This window comes from Aquarana catesbeiana, linkage group LG02, assembly GCF_042186555.1.
Source record: "Aquarana catesbeiana isolate 2022-GZ linkage group LG02, ASM4218655v1, whole genome shotgun sequence".
NCBI classification, from domain to species: Eukaryota; Metazoa; Chordata; class Amphibia; order Anura; family Ranidae; genus Aquarana; species Aquarana catesbeiana.
Genome location: NC_133325.1, coordinates 83,729,138 through 83,752,584, shown reverse-complemented (window position 1 = coordinate 83,752,584; position 23,447 = coordinate 83,729,138). Strand labels below are relative to the sequence as shown.

General features: G+C 41.8%; 1 protein-coding gene across 8 annotated transcripts in view; it reads right to left on the bottom strand.

Moving 5' to 3' along the window:
- GRIA4 (glutamate ionotropic receptor AMPA type subunit 4) overlaps positions 1-23,447 on the bottom strand; it is a 485,393-nt gene that overhangs the window by 189,900 nt on the left and 272,046 nt on the right. For all 8 annotated transcript variants that reach the window (XR_012241473.1, XM_073613116.1, XM_073613115.1 and 5 more), the window contains exon 4: positions 2,922-3,106. Coding sequence is in view for 7 of the 8 variants with exons in the window: in XM_073613116.1 (XP_073469217.1) it covers positions 2,922-3,106 (185 nt within the window). In the remaining variant the exon portion in view is untranslated. The remainder of the gene's footprint in view (positions 1-2,921; positions 3,107-23,447) is intronic.

Here is a 23,447-nt window from a genome sequence, read left to right as displayed (position 1 = left end):
ACCCCCTGTCCACAGTTCAACTCTCTACCCCCTGTCCACAGTTCAACTCTCTAACCCCATCTACAGCTCAACTCTGTACCCCTTGTCCACAGCTCATCTCTGCAACCCTTGTCCACAGCTCCCTTGCCCCCCCCCCCATCCACAGCTCACCATGTCACCCCGTCCACAGCTCACTTTTTCTTGCTTGCCCTGTCAACAGTTCACCTCTTTGTTGAATCACAGCTCAACTCTTCGCCCACCACAAAATGCCCTGCATGTGCTCTGGGTGCCCGGCAATAAAACACAGAAGCGGGTAGAGTAATTGTGTAGTGCAAATACTTCTTCTACTGCCTTCTATGTTTAATGATAGGTTGGAGAGGACAGGGCTGTCAGAGGTGGCGGAATGGAGTTCTGCCATGCTCCAGTTCAAAAAAGCCCTGGGGATAAGGATTGATACATATCAAAAAAGATGTTTGTCTTTTCTTCCACGCTATGTAATCAACCAACTTTTAAATCAGTATTACACCCAAGACTAAAAATGTAGTATATTGCAGCTTACATCTAATCATTAGATTTGGTGGCTGTATTAGTTTTCTTTTCATAGGCTTTTTCCCTCTGTTTTCACTTGGTGATCTGGCCAGTAACACACACTTTCTGTATTAGAGTGTCCCTACTCTGGATGCAGGAGCACAGGGGACATCTTTGGACAGTAGCATTGTCAGTCTGGGAGGAGGGGAGTGTTAGGTATACTAGCAGGTTTAAATGCACTAACAAATCCAAATTCAAATTCAATCAAATTCAACCCCATTGTCTATCCTGCCCAAGAAACCCAAAACTACAAACATCCATTTAAAAAATGTAGTGGACAGTAAATTAGAACAATTGTTACCAGGGATTGTTCTGCTACTTCCTCCCATACTCCATCCCTGTTGTACACATTATATCTTTTCATGTGACAACACTGAAGAAATAACACTTTGCTACAATATAAAGTAGTGAGTGTACAGCTTGTATAACAGTGTAAATTTTCTGTCCTCTAAAAATAACTCAATACACAGCCTTTAAAGTCTAAACCACTGGCACAAGTCAAAATGTTCAAATTGGGTCCAATTAGCCATTTTCCCTCCCCAATGTCATGTGACTCATTATTGTTACAAGGTCTCAGGTGTGAATGGGGAGTAGGTGTGTTAAATTTGGTGTTATCGCTCTCATTCTCTCATACTGGGCACTGGGGAGCTACAGTTCATTGGCGGAACCATTAATGCCAACATGTACTGTGACTTACTGAAGCAGAGCATGGTCCCCTCCCTTCAGAGACTGGGCCACAGTATTCCAACATGATAACGACCCCAAACACACCTCCGAGATGACCACTGCCTTGCTAAAGAACCTGAGGGTTAAGGTGATGGATTGGCCAAGCATGTCTCCAGACCTAAACAGTATTGAGCATCTGTGGGGCATCCTCAAACGGAAGGTGGAGGAGTGCAAGGTCTCTAACATCCACCAGCTCCGTGATGTCATCATGGAGGAGTGGAAGAGGACTCCAGTGGCAACCTGTGAAGCTCTAGTGAACTCCATGCCCAAGAGGGTTAAGGCAGTGATGGAAAATAATGGTGGCCACACAAAATATTGACACTTTGGGCCCAATTTGGACATTTTCACTTAGGGGTGTACTCCCTTTTGTTGCCAGCAGTTTAGACATTAATGGCTGTGTGTTGAGTTATTTTGAGGGGGACAGCAAATTTACACTGTGATCATATGACCCCCTAATGTTCTCTTCTCAAGGAAGAATATGCCTACTCATTCTTCATGTGTTGAAGACAAGGTTGGTGCAAGCAGTAGGCAGCTTAAGAAGCCGCCTGGGGGCGCCAGAAAGGGGGGGACGGTGAAATCCAGATCCCAGTATGTGAACCCTTGAGTGGAGCCCTGTGTTGGAACAAGTTCCGACACTTCGCTCCAGTAACTTGCCCGTCAGGGTCCCACACAGCAGCCACATTCCTCCTTCTCACCCTCTGCTACCTGACACTAGCACACTGATGGCACACAGTGTAGACAGGACTGAAGCCCCCTTTCCCTTCCTCGACCTCAGCTTGGATTTTTTCCTATACAGTATACACAGGCAAGAGGAGGAGGAGGGGGAGGAGGATGGACACCGTTTTGCATGTCTCTCTGATCTGAGGTCTATAATCAATATACAATTTCTGTACAATATGATCTGGTGCGGGCAAACACACTGCGTACACAACCTGCATTTGGGGAGTCGTTAGGTTGACACTCACTGCAGATCGCAATAGGATTTCGTTCGTATCTCAGAAAAACAAGGACAGGTGGGAAGTATGGATTTGTATTAGAATAGGAGAGTATTTGTGTTTGGGGGAAGGCTTTGTACTGGAAAGAGGGATTTGGGTAGAAGGATTTGTGACAGAACTGGGGAGAAGACTTGTGCTGGTGTGGGGGATTTAGGGGAAAAAGGATTTGTGCTGGAAAGGATGGGGGGGGGAGGAGAAATTGACCCAGGATGGGGGAGAGGGTTTATGCTGGAAGGGAGGACCTAGGGGAGAAGATTTTTGCTGAGAGAGGGATGGGGGGGATTTGTTCTGGGGGGATTTGAAGAAACATCTCACACTGCACCCAATCACAAATATGAGCGCAATGTGAATGCAGTCCCAGCGCGGCTGTAGACAGTGGGGATGGTTGCATTGTGAAGGGGGGGTGGGCAGTAGGATGGTGGGGGGGGGGGGGGGGCACCAAAATGCACCCTTGCCTATGTAGACAAAAATCCATGCACCAGACCTGGTTGAAGAACACAGCAAAATAAAATAAAAATAAAAACATTCAATGCAAAATTAAAGAAATAGGCCAGTCACTTTACTTTTAGAAGAAATATTTCATTCAGTTTAAAAATAAATGTTAAAACTCAAAGCTGGTGAAATAGTAATTACCTGTTCCAGAATATTTTGAAGTCTTTCAACTTCACAGTCTATTACAAACTTATTTTCTTGTCTTCGGTCCAAGTCCTCTAGAAGGCGTCTGTAGCTAGCGTCATTGAAGTTTTCCACACATATTGCACTCACTTGCCACCCATTCTGACCAGCCTTCTCCATGATGGCCTGAAGTATTGAATATCCTAGACAAGTAACACAAGGAAATGTAGAATTAGTTATTCTAATAAAGGATTGTCCCACAGAGAACCGAACAGCTCAATTTGTCAAATTACATCTTTATTGATCCAAACAAAAAGCACACTACACATCTAACCAACGAAACATGATCCAAATTACAAACATCATTTAAAAAAAATGTAGAGGACCCAAGTCAATAAACTAAATCATTTGTATTTAATATATCCACACTGGGATGTTTCTATGAGGACACCCTCAAGTCAGAGTTTCTTGCCCTAATGAACAGCAACAAATCAATAAATAGCCACAATATTGCAGTTAATAAATGAGGAAAAGATATATGAATCTAATATAACATGAAGTTGATATAATTTATAATTAATATAAAAAACTCCTTTAGAAATACGCTGGAGGGAAATAACAAAGGAATAACAAAAATACAATAAAGAGAGAAAATCCCTATGATGTCAACTTGCTAATTCACAAGAATACAGATGATTGATAAACATTTCCAATTCCCAAGCAATGAAAAAAAGTAAACCTGAAAAACAGATTACATGACTTGATAACGGAAACATAATAAGAACATAATTACAAAAATATAGTAAGATACACAGGGGGGATCACAGAAGCATAAAGTTGAAGAAGATATACAAATAGTATCATAAAAAGAATAGGACATTGACATGCACCACACATCTGAAAGGTTTCTCTTGTACAGGCTAGAGCTTGTCTCTGTATATTAATATACTGTACTGCTGATACATAACAAAAGGGAATTAAAGAACCATTCCCATTAGTTCCTGCCCCAGTATAGATTACTGCCCAATGTCTTCTCCTAGCCATAGAAGAACACATACACAAAGTTCAGTTTTTGGGGGAAAACAATTAACCACTTGCCTACTGGGCACTTTTACCCCCTTCCTGCCCAGCCCAATTTTCAGCACTGTTACTCTTTGATTGACAATTGTGTGGTTATGCTACGCTGTACACAAATGACATTTTTATCTTTTTTTTTTTCACACAAATTGAGCTCACTTTTGGTGGTATTTTATTTATTTATTTCAGTTACTTATATAGCGCTGTAAATTTAAGCAGTGTTTTACATATACATTGTACATTCACATCAGACCCTACCCTCAAGGAGCTTACAATCTGAGGTCCCTAACTCACATGCATACATACTAGGGACAATTTAGACAGGATCCAATTAACCTACCAGCATGTCTTTGGAGTGTGGGAGGAAACCGGAGTACCCGGAGGAAACCCACGCAGGCACAGGGAGAACATGCAAACTCCAGGCAGGTAGTGTCATGGTTGGGATTCAAACCAGTGACCCTTCTTACTGCTAGGAGAAAGTGCTATCCACTACACCACTGTGCCGCCCTTTATTTAATCACCACTGGCTTCTTTATTTTATGCTAAACAAATGAAAAAAAGAATGAAAAAGTAAAAAAAAAATAAAAATTTCAATGTTTGCTATAAAATTTTGCAACAGGTAATTTTTCTCCTTCACTGATGTGTGCTGATAAGGCTCCACTGATGGGCACTGATAGGTGCCACTGATGCACACTGATGAGGAGGCACTAATGCGCACTGATGAGGAGGCACTGGTGTTCACTGATATGTGGCACTAATAAGTGGCACTGATAGATGGCACTGATAGGCGACACAGATGGGCACTGATAGGCGGCACTAATAGGCGGCACTGATGGGCACTGATAGGCGGCACTGAAGGGCACTGATATGTCCTCCTATTCCTGGACTGGACTTGGGTAAAAGAAATAACTCCAAGGCCAATAATACACGTTATCTCTTCCGATTCCGCAACATGGCTGGTTGACGAACGGCCGCTCAGAAATGAACTGAAAAACGCAAAATGAAAAGCGTGAGATGAAAAGCGCAAATCAACACTCACCAAACTTCTACCAACACAAAATTAGCAGAAGGAGCCCAAAGGGTGGCGCTAAAGAGATGAAAAACCACGTAGTATGTCACTACGTTTGTGTTTGTTGGCCGATAATTTCTTGCCGTTTGTATGCATGACAAGTTCCTGGCCAACACCCTTCGGAATAAAAGTCCAAGGTTTTGTCTGTGGATTGTGTGTACGAGGCTTAAGGCAAAACTGCTAATTTCTTGCCAAAATAAAGGCTCATTTTTATACCTAACTGCAAAATGTAGACAAAGCCTACATAAAAAATGGAGAAAGCATTAATAAAAAAAAAACACAAATACAAAGAACACTATATAAAATAAAATAAACTACACTCCTTAATATGCTACCCTTAAAACGATCTTGCATTAAAAATAGCCCCTCATTAGTCTAGTTAATTCATATTTTTCTTTTTTCGAAAAAAGAAAACACCGACACTGAAAAATGTAAAATAAAAAACTGAAATAAACAGTACACAAATAACAGTAGCGTACACACAAAAGCACAAACACGCTTCCAAAAAACACATGTTCTAAAAACTTTTTTTCTCAAAGCAAACTTTGCCTAATGAGGAAAGCTGTGAGCTTCCTCTTAAGTGAAACTGCTCATTTCTTGTTGAAAGGAGTGGCGATTGGTATACACTCCTCCATCTCAATCTCGAATGTCCAGGAGCTTATTGACCCCGAGGGTAGGTACATTTTTGTTAAATGTACCCTGCGCCCCCCCCCCCACTCCAAAGCACCTTGCCCCCATGCTGATGAGGACAAGGGCCTCTTTTCGGCAACCCTGGCCGTTGGTTGTCCGGGTCTGCGGGCGGGGGGGTTATCGGAATCTGGAAGCCCCCTTTAACAAGGGGGCCCCCAAATCCCTGCCCCCCACCCTATGTGAATGAGTATCAGGTACATTGTACCCCTACCAATTCACCTAAAAAAGTGTCAAAAATTAAACACACTACACATGTTTTTAAAGTAATTTATTAGGCAGCTCCGGGGTCTCTTCCGACTTCTTCTCCCCTCTCTGGCTCTTCTGCCTCCTCTGCCGATGTCTTCTAGCCCTCTCCGGTTCTTCTCCCTCTGTTCGCTGTCTTCTGCCAGGTCTTCTCCACTATCTTCTCGCTCTTTTGCTGGGTCTTCTCCGCTGCCATGTCCCTCTGTTCTTCTTCCGATGCTGACTCGATGCTCTCTCCCACTCTGATGCTGGGTGCAAGGTGTGTCACTACTTATATAGGCATGGGCGGGGTCATTGGAGGCCCGCCCCTTATGATGTCACTGTCCCATCATGCCCCGGATGGCAAAGTCATAAGGGGCGGGGCTTCCAGAAGTCACCCGGTGACCCTGCCCCATGCCAATATAAGTAGTGGCGCACCCAGCATTAGAGCGGGAGAGAGCGTTGAGTCAACAGAGGGAGAAGACAGCAGAGAAGACCCAGCAAAAGAGCGAGAAGATAGTGGAGAAAACCTGGACAGTGGAGAAGACAGCAGACAGAGGGAGAAGAACTGGAGAGGGCTAGAAGACATCAACGGAGAAGACCCAGAGAGGGTAGAAGAACTGGCAGGAAGCAGAAGACATCCGTGGAGGAGGCAGAAGAGCCGGAGAGGGAAGAAGAAATCGGAAGAGACAACGGAGCTGCCTAATAAATTACTTTATAAACCTTGTTAAAGGGGGCTTCCAGATTCTGATAAGCCCCCCGCCAACAGACCCCGACAACCAATGGCCAGGGTTGTCGGGAAGAGGCCCTTGTCATCAACATAGGGACAAGGTGCTTTGGGGTGGGGGTGCAGGGCCTCCCCCTGCCCCAAAGCACCCACCCCCCATGTTAAGGGCATGCGGTCTGGTATGGTTCAGGAGGAGGGGGATGCTCGCTCATGCCCACCACCTTTCCTGACCTGCCGGGCTGTCTGCTCAGATAAGGGTCTGGTATGGATTTTGGGGGGACCCCAACGCCGCTTTTTCGGCGTGGGGGTTCCCCTGAAAATCCATACCAGACTGAAGGGCCTGGTATGCTCTTCGAGGGGGAACCCATGCCATTTTTTTTTTTTATTTGGCGTGGAGTTCCCCCTAAAGATTTATACCAGACACAGTGCTTGCTATTGTCGGGGATCAAAGTCGGATGTTCATTGAAGTCTAACGCATGTTGGACTTCAAGTCGCAGGGCAAAGTCGGATCCAAAGTGGTACGACTCTCGTGTGGGAACCCGGCCTAAATGTCCTGAACCGGATGGGTTCTCAGGAGCTTTTTATAAGCAGTTTAATGATACCCTTAGCCCTGTTCTCTGTCATCTTTACAAAAAAATTAAGCTAGAGTGCCCATTTACTAAGCAAGCTCAGGAGGCACAAATTACCCTTATTGCAAAAATAGAAAAGGACCCTACTCAATGTTCTAGTTAGAGGCCTATTTCTTTGATAAATGTGGACCTAAAAATTTTGTGCTAAAATTTTAGCTACACGTCTACAAACCATGATTCCTTCTTTGATAGGCTTAGATCTGGTGGGGTTTGTCCCAAACGGGGAAGCTCAAGATAATATCTTAAAGACAAACTTCCTGATACAATATGCGCAGAAAACCAAGAAACCACTCTGTCTTCTTTCATTAGGTGCGGAGAAAGTTTTTGATCGCTTAGACTGGAGGTTTATGGTAGCATCTCTGAAACAAGTAGGTCTCCCGGTAGAATTTCTATAAAAAATAATGGCCTTATATACTGCTCCATCAGCAAGGATACAAGTTAACGGAATATTGTCATGTCCCGTCAACATTTTGAATGGGACACCCCAGGGCTGCCCGCTATCACCATACTTATACATCCTGGTTATGGAACATCTGGCTGTGGCTCTACGATCTAATCCCTCTGTTCATGGAGTTCAGGTGGGCAATAGCCTTTATAAATGAAGCATTTTCACAGATGATCTACAGATGAAACATTGTATCTCTTCAGGTTCTTTTATCAATAGACTGAACTCTGTGGAGGAGTTCTCAGTTTAACCATTTAAAGACTAAATCTTTTCTGACACTTTTTGCTTACAAGTAAAAATCCAGACCCTCACTCTTAAATATTTGGGTGTTAATATCGCCCCTACAGAAGAAAATATCTATGAATTGAACTATTTGCCCATGCTGAACTCTGATTAGTCAGATGCAGACTAGGGCCAGGGGGAAACACTCCTGGATAGGGAGGATGGTTATATATAAGATGGATATTTTACCTCACTTTTTATACCTATATCAAATGCTACCTATAGCACTCCCAAAAGGCTTTTTTTTTTCCGCTCGCTACGGTCTAGCCTACTACAGTATCTCTGGCCAAACTCCATGGCCAGGCTTCACTATGACATTCTAGTAAAGCGCAAAACAGAGGGAGGAGCTAGTTTATGGAATTTTATTATTGTATTGACTAGAATAGTGGACTTTTAATGGTAAATCAAAACAATGGGTAACTATTGAGCAACAAATAACACCTGTCCCCTTGACCTCGCTACCATGCACAGCTGCACCAGATTCTGCACGCTCCAGTTTTTGTAAATCAACCCCCATAGTATTAATTTTACAAGAACAAGAATACAATCTATATTTCTTGATTAAACAGTAATAAACCAAATAGCTTCTCAAAAATGCAATCATTTTCTAATACAGTATCTTTTTTTTCAATCAAATGTTGTTTAAACAGGTAATAAAGCTCAAGCAAGTTGTTCCCAAGGAAACTAGTTAGAACCAAATGTGACAATATACATGAAAGTTACTGGAAGAGATTTAGCACTCATAAGAACTGTTTATCATCAAAATACCCTAAATGTTCCTCCCTTCTCAGCAAGAAAACTTCTCTAAATGCATGGCCAAAAATAAAAGCAAATTTAAATGTTTTTTTGACATCAAAAATTCATATTAGCGGCTTGGCCCATATACTGAACGATTGTATAGAGCAGGGGTATTGAATTAAAATTCATGAAGGTTCAGTCAGTAACATTTTCTTCCATCCGAGGTCCAAATCATGTTTCACTCTCAATGGCACCTCTGCACAATGGCAAATGTGGCGCATTTTTGTGAGTGACACACTGCATGGTGCCACAGTACCATGCAGCTTGGTACGGTGCAATCGAAAAAAAAAAAAAAAAGGGTCAGGGCACTGACTACATGATCAATAAAATTCTGCTGAAAAAGATATGTCTCACAACGGCCACTACACCTGCACTTTTTATTTTTGAACTATCTGCCTCTATCACCTGTGATGTCATCATTTCTCTGTGGAGTATCTGGCTATCTATGGGTGCCAGGAGGATCTTCCAGTATGCTGCACGTGTTATATTCTGAAACTACATATCCCAAATATATCCCCATATACCAAACTGTAGTTTCTGAGTGGTTTTGTGGGCAGTGAATGAGGAAATACTATGTTATGTGGTCACCACCCATTGCTGCATAAGGGCTTGTTAACATGTGCTTTAATATCTAAAGAGTGCGTTCGAATCCCTCTTCAGAGAGCATCTGACAGGCGGTGAGGAGGCATTGCATGGATTCCTCACCACCTGCTTTAACCGATTAAATGACAACGTAATCGACTGCATATACAGTAAATATTTACAGTACCTATAGGTAAGCCTTATTACAGGCAACCCATTGAAATGTACTTCCTCTTTAAGTAAATTTTATTTGAGCAGCGTGCAGCGGGGGGCGAGCATGCGCCAGCCCACAACAGCGCCTGCACGAGCCGCCATACAGCTACGGCGATTCGCACAGGAGAGCGATACTGTCGCCGTATAACGACAGCGGGCGTTCGGGAAGTGGTTTGAAAGTGAACCTGTTTTCCCCTTTTAGGGTCCATTCCCACCATCAGAAGTGTCTTATGCTCTTTATAACACAAACATGCTAATGTACACTGTGAAGGGGCAGTGCGATTCTCTGTTACAATACATCTAGCTAGTTACCCTTCTTTTTGTTTTTATTTTTTTTAGATTTATTGAAATTCCACAAAATGAGATTTCATTCATTTATATGCACTGTAGCATGTTGTGATTCAGTGTAGTGTGTCGCAACACGGTGTGACGAAATTCAACATGCTCTACTTTTATTTATAAAGGGTAACTCCATTTTCGTGGAAAAAAATATAGCAAATAAAAAAAAAAATAATATAGCGTATACAATTGCGACACAAGTCATATTGTAATTGAATGTTATTAAAAATGATCTTTCCTCTTCAATCTGCAGCTCTAATTTTCTATAAAGTGCAATGCAATATGGCGACCTGGAGGTGATTTACAGAATGTGTACAGAACGTCCCCCAGAAACAACATTTTCTGCTTGTGTGATTGGCTCACTGATTGTCCCAGAAGTCTGCACTTAAATACAAGTCAGATTTCAGGCATCCCCTGTAACAAAATGTAATTTGTGGTGTGTTACTCCCAATAGGAAATCACGTCTAAAGAGATGTAGACCTTGCAATTTTCCTCATTAGAGCCCTGCAGGTGCAACAGCTGATTGATAATTATGAAACCACTTCCATTAGACTTACTGAGCACATGGACTCAGACAAACACAAAAGTGATTTCTTCAGAATAATAAAATGTAGGAATCTGCAACAAAGTTTGTTAAAATCCTTGCAAATGTACAGTGAGGCTCGGTTCACACTGGGCGACTTGTCAGGCGACCTAGTCGCCTGACAAGTCGCCTCCCGTTCTGTGCTATGGAACCGTTCTAATTGGAGCGACGCAAGTCGCTCCGACTTAGAAAAAGGTTCCTGTATTACTTTGGGGGCGACTTGGGGCGACTTGCATAGACTTCTATGCAGAAGTCGTCTCGCAAGTCGCCCCGCAGTCGTTTGCAGGTCGCCTCGCTGAGGCGACCTGCAAGTCGTGCCGCCCATGTGTGAACCGAGCCTTACTCTTTAAGCACACAACAACGTAACCGTGTAAACAGAATAGGACACAAGGCAATTTGCTTTGTCTATGTGTGGGGCAAAGCTGCCTAACGCAGCCCAATGGATTTTGGGGTTGATTTACTAAAACTGGAGAGTGCAAAATCTTGTTTGGCTATGCATAGTAACTAATCAGCTTCCAGGCTTTAGCCCCCGTTCATATCGGGGTGATTTGGCATGCGATTTGACATGTCAAATCGCATGCCAAATCGCAGCCTATTACACCATCCGAATCTGTGCAACACCAACTTTGAGGCGCCACACTGGTTTCCAAAAGTAGTTCCTGCACTTCAAATGTACTTCACCTTCAAATGTAGGTTTGAAATCGATTTCAAACCTGCCTCCAATGTGAACGTAACCTTATTGTCAAAGCTTAATTGAACAGGCTGAAGCAAAAATCTGATTGGCTATCATGCACAGCTGCACCAGATTCTGAGTGCTACGGTTATAGTAAATCTCCCCCATGATGTTGCAATTGGATATAAGCGTTATATTACCGGAATTAAACCAGCATACAGGACTAAGGGCTCATTCACATGTGCGGTAGGGACTGCCACTCCTCTAAAAGCAATCCACAATCAGAACGCTTTTCAGAGGTATTTTGGCAGGTGGTGAGAAGGCATTGTATCGCTTCTTCCCCCGCCTGATTTAACCCCCTTGGACCCTGCAGTAGTGCATTGCACACGGTTTGCAGAGCACTTGCAGAGTGGCCCCATTCAACTGAACAGGTCATGATTGGTGGGCAGTAGCATCACTGAAAGCCAGGGAGGGTATAGTACCTGCCATGACTAGTAAAAAAGCACAAAGATTGGGACTTTATAGGTGCAAATAAATTGGAAGAAATATCAAATATAATGTATAAAAAAATCTTTTATTTTGAGGAGCAAAATAAGAATTCATTCATAAAAAAAGGAGAGGAGATACACTGATGGCTAGTACAATTGGTTCAAGTTACAGTAACACAGCAATATATGATGGACTTCCCCAACATGTTTCGCCTATGAATCGGGCTTCCTCAGGGGATGCTGGTTGTTTGCAACGTACAGTGCCTTCTATCGAGAAACACAGACAATTTGAACGTATTAGATTAATTAAAAAATATAAACTTTTATATCACATTCATCAAGTTTATATTTTTGAATTAATCTAATACGTTCAAATTATCTGTGTTTCTCAATAGAAGGCACTGTACGTTGCAAACGACCAGCATCCCCTGAGGAAGCCCGATTCATGGGTGAAACGTGTTGGGAAGTCCATCATTTATTGCTGTGTTACTGTAACTTGAACCAATTGTACTAGCCATCAGTGTATCTCCTCTCCTTTTTTATGAATGAATTCTTATTTTGCTCCTCAAAATAAAATAATTTTTTTATACATTATATTTGATATTTCTTCCAATTTATTTGCACCTATAAAGTCCCAATCTTTGTGTTTTTTTACTATTCAATCACGGGATGTGGTGCTAAAAATCATTAGGTGTGTTCGTGTTCATAATAATTTACCTGCCATGACTGCGAAACACAGCATCATGGCTGTGGCATGTGTACACCCCGGCTGCTAAGGAAGGAGTGGTTGGGGGGGGGGTTAAACTGCGGCTAAGCAGGGATTTACAGCTCCCCCCCAACCGCCATTGTAAACATGCCCTAATGGTGTATTTTAAAAACATAGATCTTTATCAGGGGACCTAGCAACTATAGTAGCCAAGTGTGGAGTAGGATGTTTCAGCTGTGACATTTTGTTATATAAGCAATGCAGTTCTACTGCACACAATGATGACCTTTTCTCTGCACCCTCCTGGAGTGAAAGGAGACAATAAAATATTTATCCACTCTAAACTTAAATGCACAGCTTTCATGGTGTGCACATGGCGCATGGAACATCAGATAAGAGCCATCGATAGATATACAATAGAAATAAAATTATCTGAACCAACTAACACTCTCACTTAAAACACCTACTAGCAGAACTGCTAACATGACCTCTATCTGCGGCATAGTAAAGATCTGCTCCAGTTTTTCCCCATTGATTGTTTTAATTGCTATAACCCGAGCTGAATTAATTAAATGATCTTAAAGAAATACATTTAACAGCAGTTAATTAATTCAGCCCTAGTTATTGCAATGGGAAATACTTTGGGGAGATTTTTAAAGCTAAGCATTATCATGTGCTAGAAAAAAAAGTAAATGAATCAGTTTTGTATTAGTAAAGGTAATATCAGAGGCATATTTCAATGTAGTGCCCATCCATGCCCCTTTTCCCCCATGCTTTATGTGTAGCTGAGCTAATTCAAGTACACTGCAGCCAAAAATGAACAATTTTCAATGAAACTGACTTAAAGGGTAACGCCACTTTCACTGAAAAAAAAAAATAGCAAATAAAAAAAATAATAATATGGCATATACAATTGCGATACAAGTCATATTCTCTTTGAATGGTATTAAAAATGATCTTTCCTTTTCAATCTGCAGCCGCTGTAATTTTCTGAAAATGCAATGCCATATGGCTACCTGGAGGTGTTCTGTACATAGAATGTGTACAGAACGCCCCCCAGAAACATTATTTCCTGCTTGTGCGATTGGCTCACTGATTTTTCCCAGTCTACACTAAGACCCCAAACACACTATTAGATTTTCTGCGGATTTTTCATACCTCCCAACATTTTGAGATGGGAATGAGGGACACCTACTAACAAACGTATGTAGGCATAGGACACGCCCCCTGTCACACCCCCTTAAAGGAGAATTAACAAAAAAAAAAAAAAGGTTAGTTAAATCCACAAGGGCTTTTTTTTTACTACTACCATTCCTTTATATTGGCTCTTAAAATGTACAAATGCAGCAATTTAGAATTTAGATGAAAGGTTTAGCACTGGGAAACACTTTTAGAAAGAAAAAAAGTGAATTTTATATACAACTATATAGATCAGACCAAAATGAGGGACAAATGAGGAGGAATGAGGGACAGAGGGACATTTCTCCAAATCAGGGACAGTCCCTCAAAATCAGGGACAGTTGGGAACTATGGATTTCTGTCTCCAGATTTACCAAAACGTGTAGTGGAAGGGTCTGCCTGATTCCATACAAAATGAATCTCTTAAGGTTTGACCTCATATTATATGGTTTTGGTAAATCTGAAGACAACTTTCCTCATTAGAACTCTGATTCTGCAGCAGCTGGTTGATAGTAATGAAATCACTCCCATTAGACTCACTCAGCACATGGGCACAGTCAAACACACAGAGATTTCTTCAGAATAACAAAAGGTAGGAATCTGCAACAAAGTTTGTTAAAATTCTTGCAATGTACATAGTTCACCCAGAGGGGAATGTTTTTTTCTCAACAAAAGTGGAGTTACGCTTTAAGGCTCCACTCATTCCCTCCATAAAGTACTATACAATGTTTGCTGAATCTGGCTAAAATAAACACTTCACGTAAAGGTATCTCACAGTTTAAAGTTAAAGTGATTGTAAAGATTTATTTAATTTTTTTATTAAAATAATAAACATGTTATACACCTGCTCTGTGTAATGGTTTTGCACAGAGTGGCCTGGATCCTCCTCTTCTTGGGTCCCAAGCTGGCACTCCTGGCTCCTCCCTCCTGCCGGGTGCCCCCACAGCAAGCACCTAAGCCGCTGCTATGTTTGTCCATTTACACACGAAGCTGCGGTTCGGCCCTGACCCCTCCGTCTCCTGATTGGCTCACTGACTGCTGCCAATAGCCAATGAAGAGTGCGAGTCCCCGGAGAGGCAAGGCTCTCGTGGACATCGCTGGATACAGAGGGGCTCAAGTAAGTATTAGGGGGGCTGCTGCACACAGAAAGTTTTTTACCCTCACACATAGAATGCGTGAAGGTAAAAAACCTTGTGCCTTTACAACCACTTTAATTCTTTAGATGCATAGAAGGAGCACAGAACCGACTCAGTACTCCAGTTTTCACTGCACTAACCTTCTCAGCTGCCTATATACTGTTCCTTATTATTAGAGAGCAACACAGTGTAAAATGGATGATGCCTTTGCATTGGAGAGGTGAAAGCAAAGCTAGTTGCAGAAATTCTTGTGGCCAGGGGGTTGCCATATGCAAAAATCTGATTGAACAATTTTTCACAGAATTGGATAATGCATTGTACGACTAAATTTATGAATGATCAAAAAGACACATACTGGAGGAGAATTACTAAAACCGATACAGACAGAATCTGGTGCAGCTGTGCATAGTAACCAATTAGCTTCTAGGTTGTATTGTCAAAGCTTAATGCTGAAGTTAGAAGCTGATTGGTTACCATGCACAACTGCACCAGATTCTGTGTGCACCAGTTTTAGTAAATCTCCCCCCATTGTGTCATCAATCGATTTCAAACAAAACCGGGCAGAAAATCCAAAAGTAGCTAGATCAATCTGATCATTAAAGGGGAATTCCTCTTTCGTTAAAAAATAATATAGCATACGGAATTGCCATATAATTCATATTCTAATTTAAAGCTGAACTCCAGGCACAAAAACTTTCATTTAAATACAGTACTGTGTAAAAGTTTTAGGCAGGTGTGAAGAAATGCTGTTAAGTAACTAAGCTTTCAGAAATATATATTGTAGTTGAACTCTAAATCAAATCAATATTTGGTGTGACTACCCTTTGGCTTCAAACCAGAATCAATTCTTACACTTGCACAAAGTCAGGGATTTTGTAGGATTAGAGTCAAATGTATGCATAACCAATTATACCAAGCAGGTGCTTATGACCATTAATTTCATATGTAGGTTGAAAACACAGTCATTAATTGAAACAGAAACAGCTGTGTAGGAGGCTTAAAACTACTGGGTGAGGAACAGCCAAACTCGGCTACTAAAGTGAGGTTGTGGAAGACAGTTTCATGTCACAGGTCATATGGCAAGACTGAGCACAGTAACAAGACACAAAGTAGTCATACTGTATCAGCAAGGTCTCTCCCAGGCAAAGATTTCAAAGGAGACTGGGGTTTCAAGATGTGCTGTTGAGGACTGTATACATAGTGGTGGCCCAGGGAAACTTAAAGTGTCACTAATCATAAAAACTCATAATAAATGGTGTATTACATGCTGTTCACACTCACTCAGTGACTATGAGATTCATTTTCTGTATTCTGCAAAAAAAATGTGGTTGATCCTGCTGTTCTATATCTCCACCTTCTGTGTCCCCAATTTAGCTAGGGATTTTGCAGCAGTGGTGGCAGCTCTGCACATGCTCAGTTTTCAGTGAGTTTCCATGCTGAACATTTCCTCCCTATCACATCTGTGCAGCCCATGTGACTATAGAGTTGAATACACAGTGGTAAATGACAGCCCACTCCCTTCCTCCTCCTTCATGCCTAATACTTGGATGTTTTTTTTTTAATTAAAATAATTACAGTGCCATCATCCACATACAGAAATAGAAGGGACACTGTAAGTTAAACAGTGTGTGTTTAGTATACACTTTAAAGCAGCAGATGAAAGACACATCATGCTCCCTTTGATGTCAGAAGATGTCCAAATGTGCCATTTGCTCAGAACCGGAAACCAGTGGGACCTGGGTATACCCATCTACTGTCCCAGAGAAGCTTGGCCAGAAGTGGTCTTCACGGAAGAATTGCTGCCAAAAAGGCCACAACTCCAACATGGAAATAAGGCTAAGCAATTCAACTATGCACAAAAACATGGGGTGTAGAAAAATGGCAGCAGGTGCCCTGGACTGAAGAGTCAAAATCTTAAATATTTGGCTGTAGCAGCAGGAGGCAGTTTGTTCACTGAAGGGCTAGAGAGCGGTGCAATAATGAGTGTCTGCAGGCAACAGTGAAGCATGGTGGAGGTTCCTTGAAAGTTTGGGGCTGCATTTATGCAAATAGAATTGAGGATTTGGTCAGGATCAATGATGTCCTCAATGCTGAGAAATACAGGCAGATACTTATCCATCATGCCATACCATCATAACATCATGATTTTCCCCAAATGTATTCTTCAGCAGGACAATGGCCTCAAACATACAGCCAATGTCTTTAACCGGTTCCCGACCGGCTGCCACAGTTATACTGTGGCAGAATTGCTCCCCTGGGCGAGCCTTCGTAGCTGTACGTCGGGCCCTTTAAGATGCTGTAGTAGGCACGCGCGCCTGCATCCTGTGCCCGGAGCCGTTGCGAGTGCCCAGTGGGCATGGTGACCACCAGGCACCCGCGATCGCCCGTGACAGAGTGAGAACTGGGATCTGTGTGTAAACACACAAACCCCGGTTCTGTCAGGGGAGAGGAGACAGATTGTTTGTTCATACTAAGTATGAACACAGATCTCTCTCTTCCCCTAGTCAGTCCCATCCCCCTCACAGTTAGATCACACCTAGGGAACAAAGTTAACCCCTTGATCGCCCCCTAGTGTTAACCCCTTATCTGCCAGTGACATTTATACAGTAATCAATGCATTTTTATAGCACTGATCGCTGTAGTATTGTCAGTGGTCCCAAAAATGTGTCAAAAGTGTCCAATTTGTCTGCTGCAATATCGCAGTCCCAATAAAAATTGCAGATCGCCGTCATTACTAGTAAAAAAAAAAAAAAAATAATAATGCCATAAATCTATTCCCTATTTTGTAGACGCTATAACCTTTGGCAAACCAATCAATATACGCTTATTGCGATTTTTTTTTTTACAAAAAATATGTAGAAGAATTCATATCGGCCTAAACTGAGGAAAACATTTGCAAAAAGTAAAAGATATTGTGTTTTTTTCAAAATTGTCACTCTTCATTTGTTTATAGCGCAAAGAATAAAAACCGAAGAGGTGATCAAATACCACCAAAAAGAAAGCTCTATTTGTGGGAAAAAAAGGCCGTCAATTTTGTTTGGGTACAGCGTCGCACGACCGCGCAATTGTCAGTTAAAGCGATGCAGTGCCGTATCGCAAAAAATGGCCTGGTCATTGAGCAGCCAAATCTTCTGGGGCTGAAGTGGTTAAGAACTGTCTTCAGGAAGTGATGGTTTGATGATCTCATCATGGAGTCTTTGTGGGATTACATGAAGAGACAGAAGGATTTGAGGCAGACCTGTGGTTAGTTCTCTAGGATGTTTGGAACAACCTACCTGTCAAGTTCCTTCAAAAACTGTATGCAAGTCTACCTGGAAGAATTGATGCTGTTTTGAATTCAAAGGAAGGTCACACCAAATATTGATATGATTTGGATTTCTCTTCTGTTCATTAACTTTCCATTTTGTTAACTGATAAATATAAACGATTAACGCTTCTATTTCTCTAAGCGTTTATAATTTACAGCATTTTTTCACACCTGCCCTAAAACTTTTGCCCAGTACTGTATATCTAAAGAAAGCCAGTAAAATTGAGAATGTTCGGAGGCAGATAGTCATCTGTATACTCTACATTTCCTCTGCTAAGAAAGGAAAAGAAAGAACTGCTTTTTAACTCACTGGCTGTCAAAATTTCCCCATATGGCTTTCCGTAATACATTAATAAAATTTGCAAACAAAAATATATTCAACCTCCTGGTGGGTAAACGTTGTGCTGTTGGCTGTAATTTTACAGTACCATATGCCTCGTGTTATTTCAGTGTGAAAATCACAATTAACAGAACATTGAGAAAATACTTTGCTGTAGCATATTGCCAGTGTGCAGATTGCATATGACAGAATTTATAGCCAGTGCTGGTCAGAGACAAAGCACCGTCAGTGAATTCTCCAAAGCAACGATCTGTCTGGCAAAGCCGTAGTTGTGTAGCTGTAAACAGTCATTTCAGGGGTTAGAACTGTGTCATTGTATTGCCTCTCTTGATTTTTTAAGAACTCAGGCAAAAATCAATTAAACCAAAAACGACCATATTGTTCAATTACAATGTTAGTAAAGGACAACAGACCTTTTTGTTAAAAAAAAAAAAAAAAAATGCTCATAGGGATTCCTTTGATACAACAGTAAGACCTCATTCACATGCACAGGGATGCACAGGTATTCCCCACACTGCGTTCAGGGCCATGCACCGCCACCTAAATGAATGTCAAATTGGGAGCAGCATCTGTGTCTGTGCAGTCACTGCATCTCAATTGACATGAATGGGACTACCTGCACTGGGAACACTTGTGCAACCCCATGCGGGTAAACATGGCCCTTGCAGGGGCGCACTCTGTAGTATGCCCTGTGTGTACACGGCATAAACAAAGAAATAGTATCCAGACACAGTCTGGCTAAGGAAGGAATTTTCTGTACTGATCTTGGCACAGTATGGTTTAGCACTTCTGGCTCATAGGATGTAATTATAGATCTGCAGTGGTTAACTTAATGGTAGGGTTTACATTAGAAACTTGGCTTATTCCAAAGTGTTGGAGTTTAAGGAGCCCATTTAAGACCAAGTGATTTGTTCTCTTGTAAGAAAACTTCACACTCACTAATATACATCTTGCCTGTGCTACCCCACCGTTCCCCTGTTGGAGCCTACACAGAGTTACCTTCTTCCACCTCTTCATCTGGTGGGTGTTGGGGTCTAGCAATTGCCAGCCTAGGCTCAAGCGACACACCCTAGGTGGATGTCACATGCTCCTTCACATTTCAAAGCACTGGGTATCTGTATATACTGAGGACAATAAAAGAGAGTTGGAGAATCAAGCCGAGCAGAAGGTAAGTATCGGCGTGTGTGTTGGAGGAGGGGAGGGTCACAGTCACGGTATCTCTCAAGTGATATGTTCTCTTGTAAGAAAACTTCCCACTCACTAATATACATCTTGCCTGTGCTACCCCACTGTTCCTCTGTTGGAGCCTACACAGAGTTACCTTCTTCCACCTCTTCATCTGGTGGGTGTTGAGGTCTAGCAATTGCCAGCCTAATATACAATAAACAATGAATGCAGCGCTAGCAACTAAACAAAACAAATAAAGTGAAAAATATGTGTTTCCGCTGCTGTAAAAAAGTACTGATACTTAGCATATATAAAACGAGTGAATACAGCGCTGGCAATAGAACAACACTATAAAAGTAGATGTGATATTTGGTGAGGAAAAAACACTATAGTATAATAATGTGATCATAAATATATAACTCCTATTGCCTGAGTGCTAAACATAAATGAGTGACATAAATTTGAATATGTTAGCAAGAAAAAACATGATGCTGTTATGAACAGAGTGACAGTAAATATACACACATGTGTGACATAAGCTGAAATGCTGTGCAAACTTCCCAAGAACAGTCCCGCTGGTCAGCAATGGTAGGACATCAACCCTTCAGCCTATGATAACAGTCACCTGATATGCTGCAGTTCAAAAAGGCAAAAAGGATGGCCCTGGATCGTGGTCAATGGGATAAGTGCTTGGACATCATGTTCCACCCAAAAAACAAAAGAAGATACTATGGTGAAGTACTGTGGAGAAAGATTCAAATGCGCATAACAGCGCTACTCACGAAATAGGGCTTGCAAACAGGCATTCAGAAAAACTTCCGCAATCGCCGCTGTTAGTGTGCGTTGCACGGGAGACAGGAAGCAGCCTCACTGGTTAGCAACGTGAGCCAGATATTGCGTTGACGCGTTTCGCCCCTCCTCCAGGGCGTCATCAAAGACATAACCTTATGTTATGTCACTCTGTTCATAACAGCATCATGTTTTTTCTTGCTAACATATTCAAATTTATGTAACTCATTTATGTTTAGCACTTAGGCAATAGGTGTTATATATTTATGATCACATTATTATACTATAGTGTTTTTTCCTCACCAAATATCACATCTACTTTTATAGTGTTGTTCTATTACCAGCGCTGTATTCACTTGTTTTATAATTGCCAGCCTAGGCTCAAGCATCACACCCTAGGTGGATGTCACATGCTCCTTCACATTTCAAAGCACTGGGTATCTGTATATACTGAGGACAATGAAAGAGAGTTGGAGGACCAAGCCGAGCAGAAGGCAAATATTGGCGTGTGTGTTGGGGGAGGGGAGGGTCACAGTATCTCTTTAAAAGATAGGTGTTAGGATATATGAGGTGAAAGCTGATCGTCAAGCATATTGGGGCACTAACTAGGTACCAATAACATACTTCTAATGATGTGTGTCTGCTTCATTTCTGGAAACTGCTAGATTCATGCAGACCTTGACAGTAATGTAAGCGCTGAACTTCTGCGGATACGAGGTGGTGTCAAAAAGTTTCGAGACTAGCTCTGTTTACAAGAAAGTACCTTTTTTCTCTACATTTACACACTACCACCTTTAAAATAGTCCCCTTGTACAACAATACAGTGCCCCCAGCACTCCTGCCACTTCTTGAATGCGTCCTGGAAGTCTTCTTTTCGAAACGTGTCAAGCACCTTCTGCTATTCGCACTGGATTTCTGCAATGGTGTCAAAACGGCGACCTTTGAGCAGGATCTTCAACTCATTGCAGCATCACCGTAAACTTACCAAATCATGTCAAATGTCTCTGCAGCAGATTTGCCCAGTTTCACGCAGAATTTTACGTTTGCTCTTTGTTCTAACTTGCTGTCCATGATGAAATAGCAGAAGTGGTAACGCACGTGGTCAGAAAAGCACCAGTTGCACAGCTCCCGATGTACACAGGACGTTGTCTTTTGGCACACTGACTTATGAAGGTCGGTGCTCCCTGTGACTGTGCCTGCGGCCTTGTGCTGCCATCTGTTGGTAAGTTACAAAAGTGGTCTCAAAACTTTTTGAAACCACCTTGTAACATTGGAGAACAGCAATCACAGCAAGACACTTGCTCTGCAGCTCCTCCATATATAAAACAGCTTGTATCATTTCAAATAACATAAGGTGTTCTGTGCTTGGATAAGGATGAATGACCATCATGATCTCCCCTTGTCCAATCACAGAATGCCATTGCTATATTGTTTTAGCCGAAAACCCACTGTTAAAAAGAAAGCCATCTGTGTAAAGCCATTCCTTCTCAGAATGGCATAATGGTATTGCTCCAATGAATTACCAGGAATCCTCCTTTTTCCAGTTGTGGAAATGATAATGAAGCATTGGGCTGGTTGGGAAAGACACTGCAATTTCCTGCTGATACCTTTTGCATATAGTGTAACCACTACATTTACAACAGACTTAACATGGTTGTAAACCTCAGACATGAACTATGAACAAAGCATATCATTCTATAGTGTGTACTTGTCTCAATCCAGAGCACCAAGTGTAATTTCTGTTTGCTGCGTCATTTATCTGCTATCAGCATGAATCACTTCTGACGAGTTTTCCTGACAAAGCTTTGAACGAGAGAATCTGGATGCCGCACACCGGATGAAGTAGAAAAAATGTCTTTATTATAAAAATAGGATCATCAAAAATACAAGACAATCTGGCAGAATGTACAGGCTCAGCTGACGCGTTTCACACTCATGATTGAGTGCTTACTCACAGCTATGAGTAAGCACTCAATCATGAGTGCAAAACGCGTCAGCTGAGCCTATACATTCTGCCAGATTGTCTTGTATTTTTGATGATCCTATTTTTATAATAAAGACATTTTTTCTACTTCATCCGGTGTGCGGCACCCAGATTCTCTCGTTCAAAGCTTTGCTCTACCTTGCATTTAGCCAGCACCTGGGACTCTTCACCCCTGAAGGATTCACATTAATCACACACCTGGGTTTGGATCTACCTGAGCGGTGAAACACTTTCTGAGTTTTCCTGACACCAAGTGAAAAATGGTGATGGGGAGGGCACAGCCCATGACTGACACACTCCAGTTCTGTTCCTGTGAGATGTATGGAGGGGGTGTGTCCCTTCCCTCCAATCAGCTCTCAGAGCTCTCCTCATTGATGTAACTTCAGTTCTCCACCCCCTGCTTTTCAGAGCTGAGAGATATTGTGTAAATTCTGCACTTTGAATGGCTGTAAGGGAAAAAACGGCTGTAGATAAACAGGTACAACCTATGTAGAAGGATTTGTTTCATCTCTGTGTATCACCTGAGGCCAGTCACTTCACTGGGTATATGTGAGGTTTTACAACCACTTTAAAGTAATTAGAGATCGACAGCAGGGAAATCACTCAGCATTCCCAAAGTAATTGATTATTCTGATTCCTCCTGTATTGCATTGTAACTGTACTGTCTGCCCTCGTGTTGTTAAGTGCTGGGCAAACTGTTGGCGATATATAAATCATATATAATAATAATAATTCCTATTGATTCAGTTTTGTCCTTGTCACAGTCCAGAGCATATTGCCCAGGGAACAAATCCTCCCCCAAAATTCTATATAGTATATAGAACTACTAACTCTGTGTTTCAATGCCAGTCCGTCATGGACAATTTAATACTTCCTAGCTGACTTAAGAATACAAATTGTAGAGGAAACAAAATCTCTAGTACTTCCATATTTCCAAAGACAGTCCCAAGGTTTCAAAATTCATACCTGGATGTTTTTGTGATGAAAAAATATACCTATTTTCCAATGTTGGCTTGTCCCTTTCCTCTGTGGGCTTTTAAATAGTGTTAGATAGGGCAACAACTCATGTGGAGGAAGCTCATTGAGTATATCTAAATACAGAGCAAGTACACAGATGGT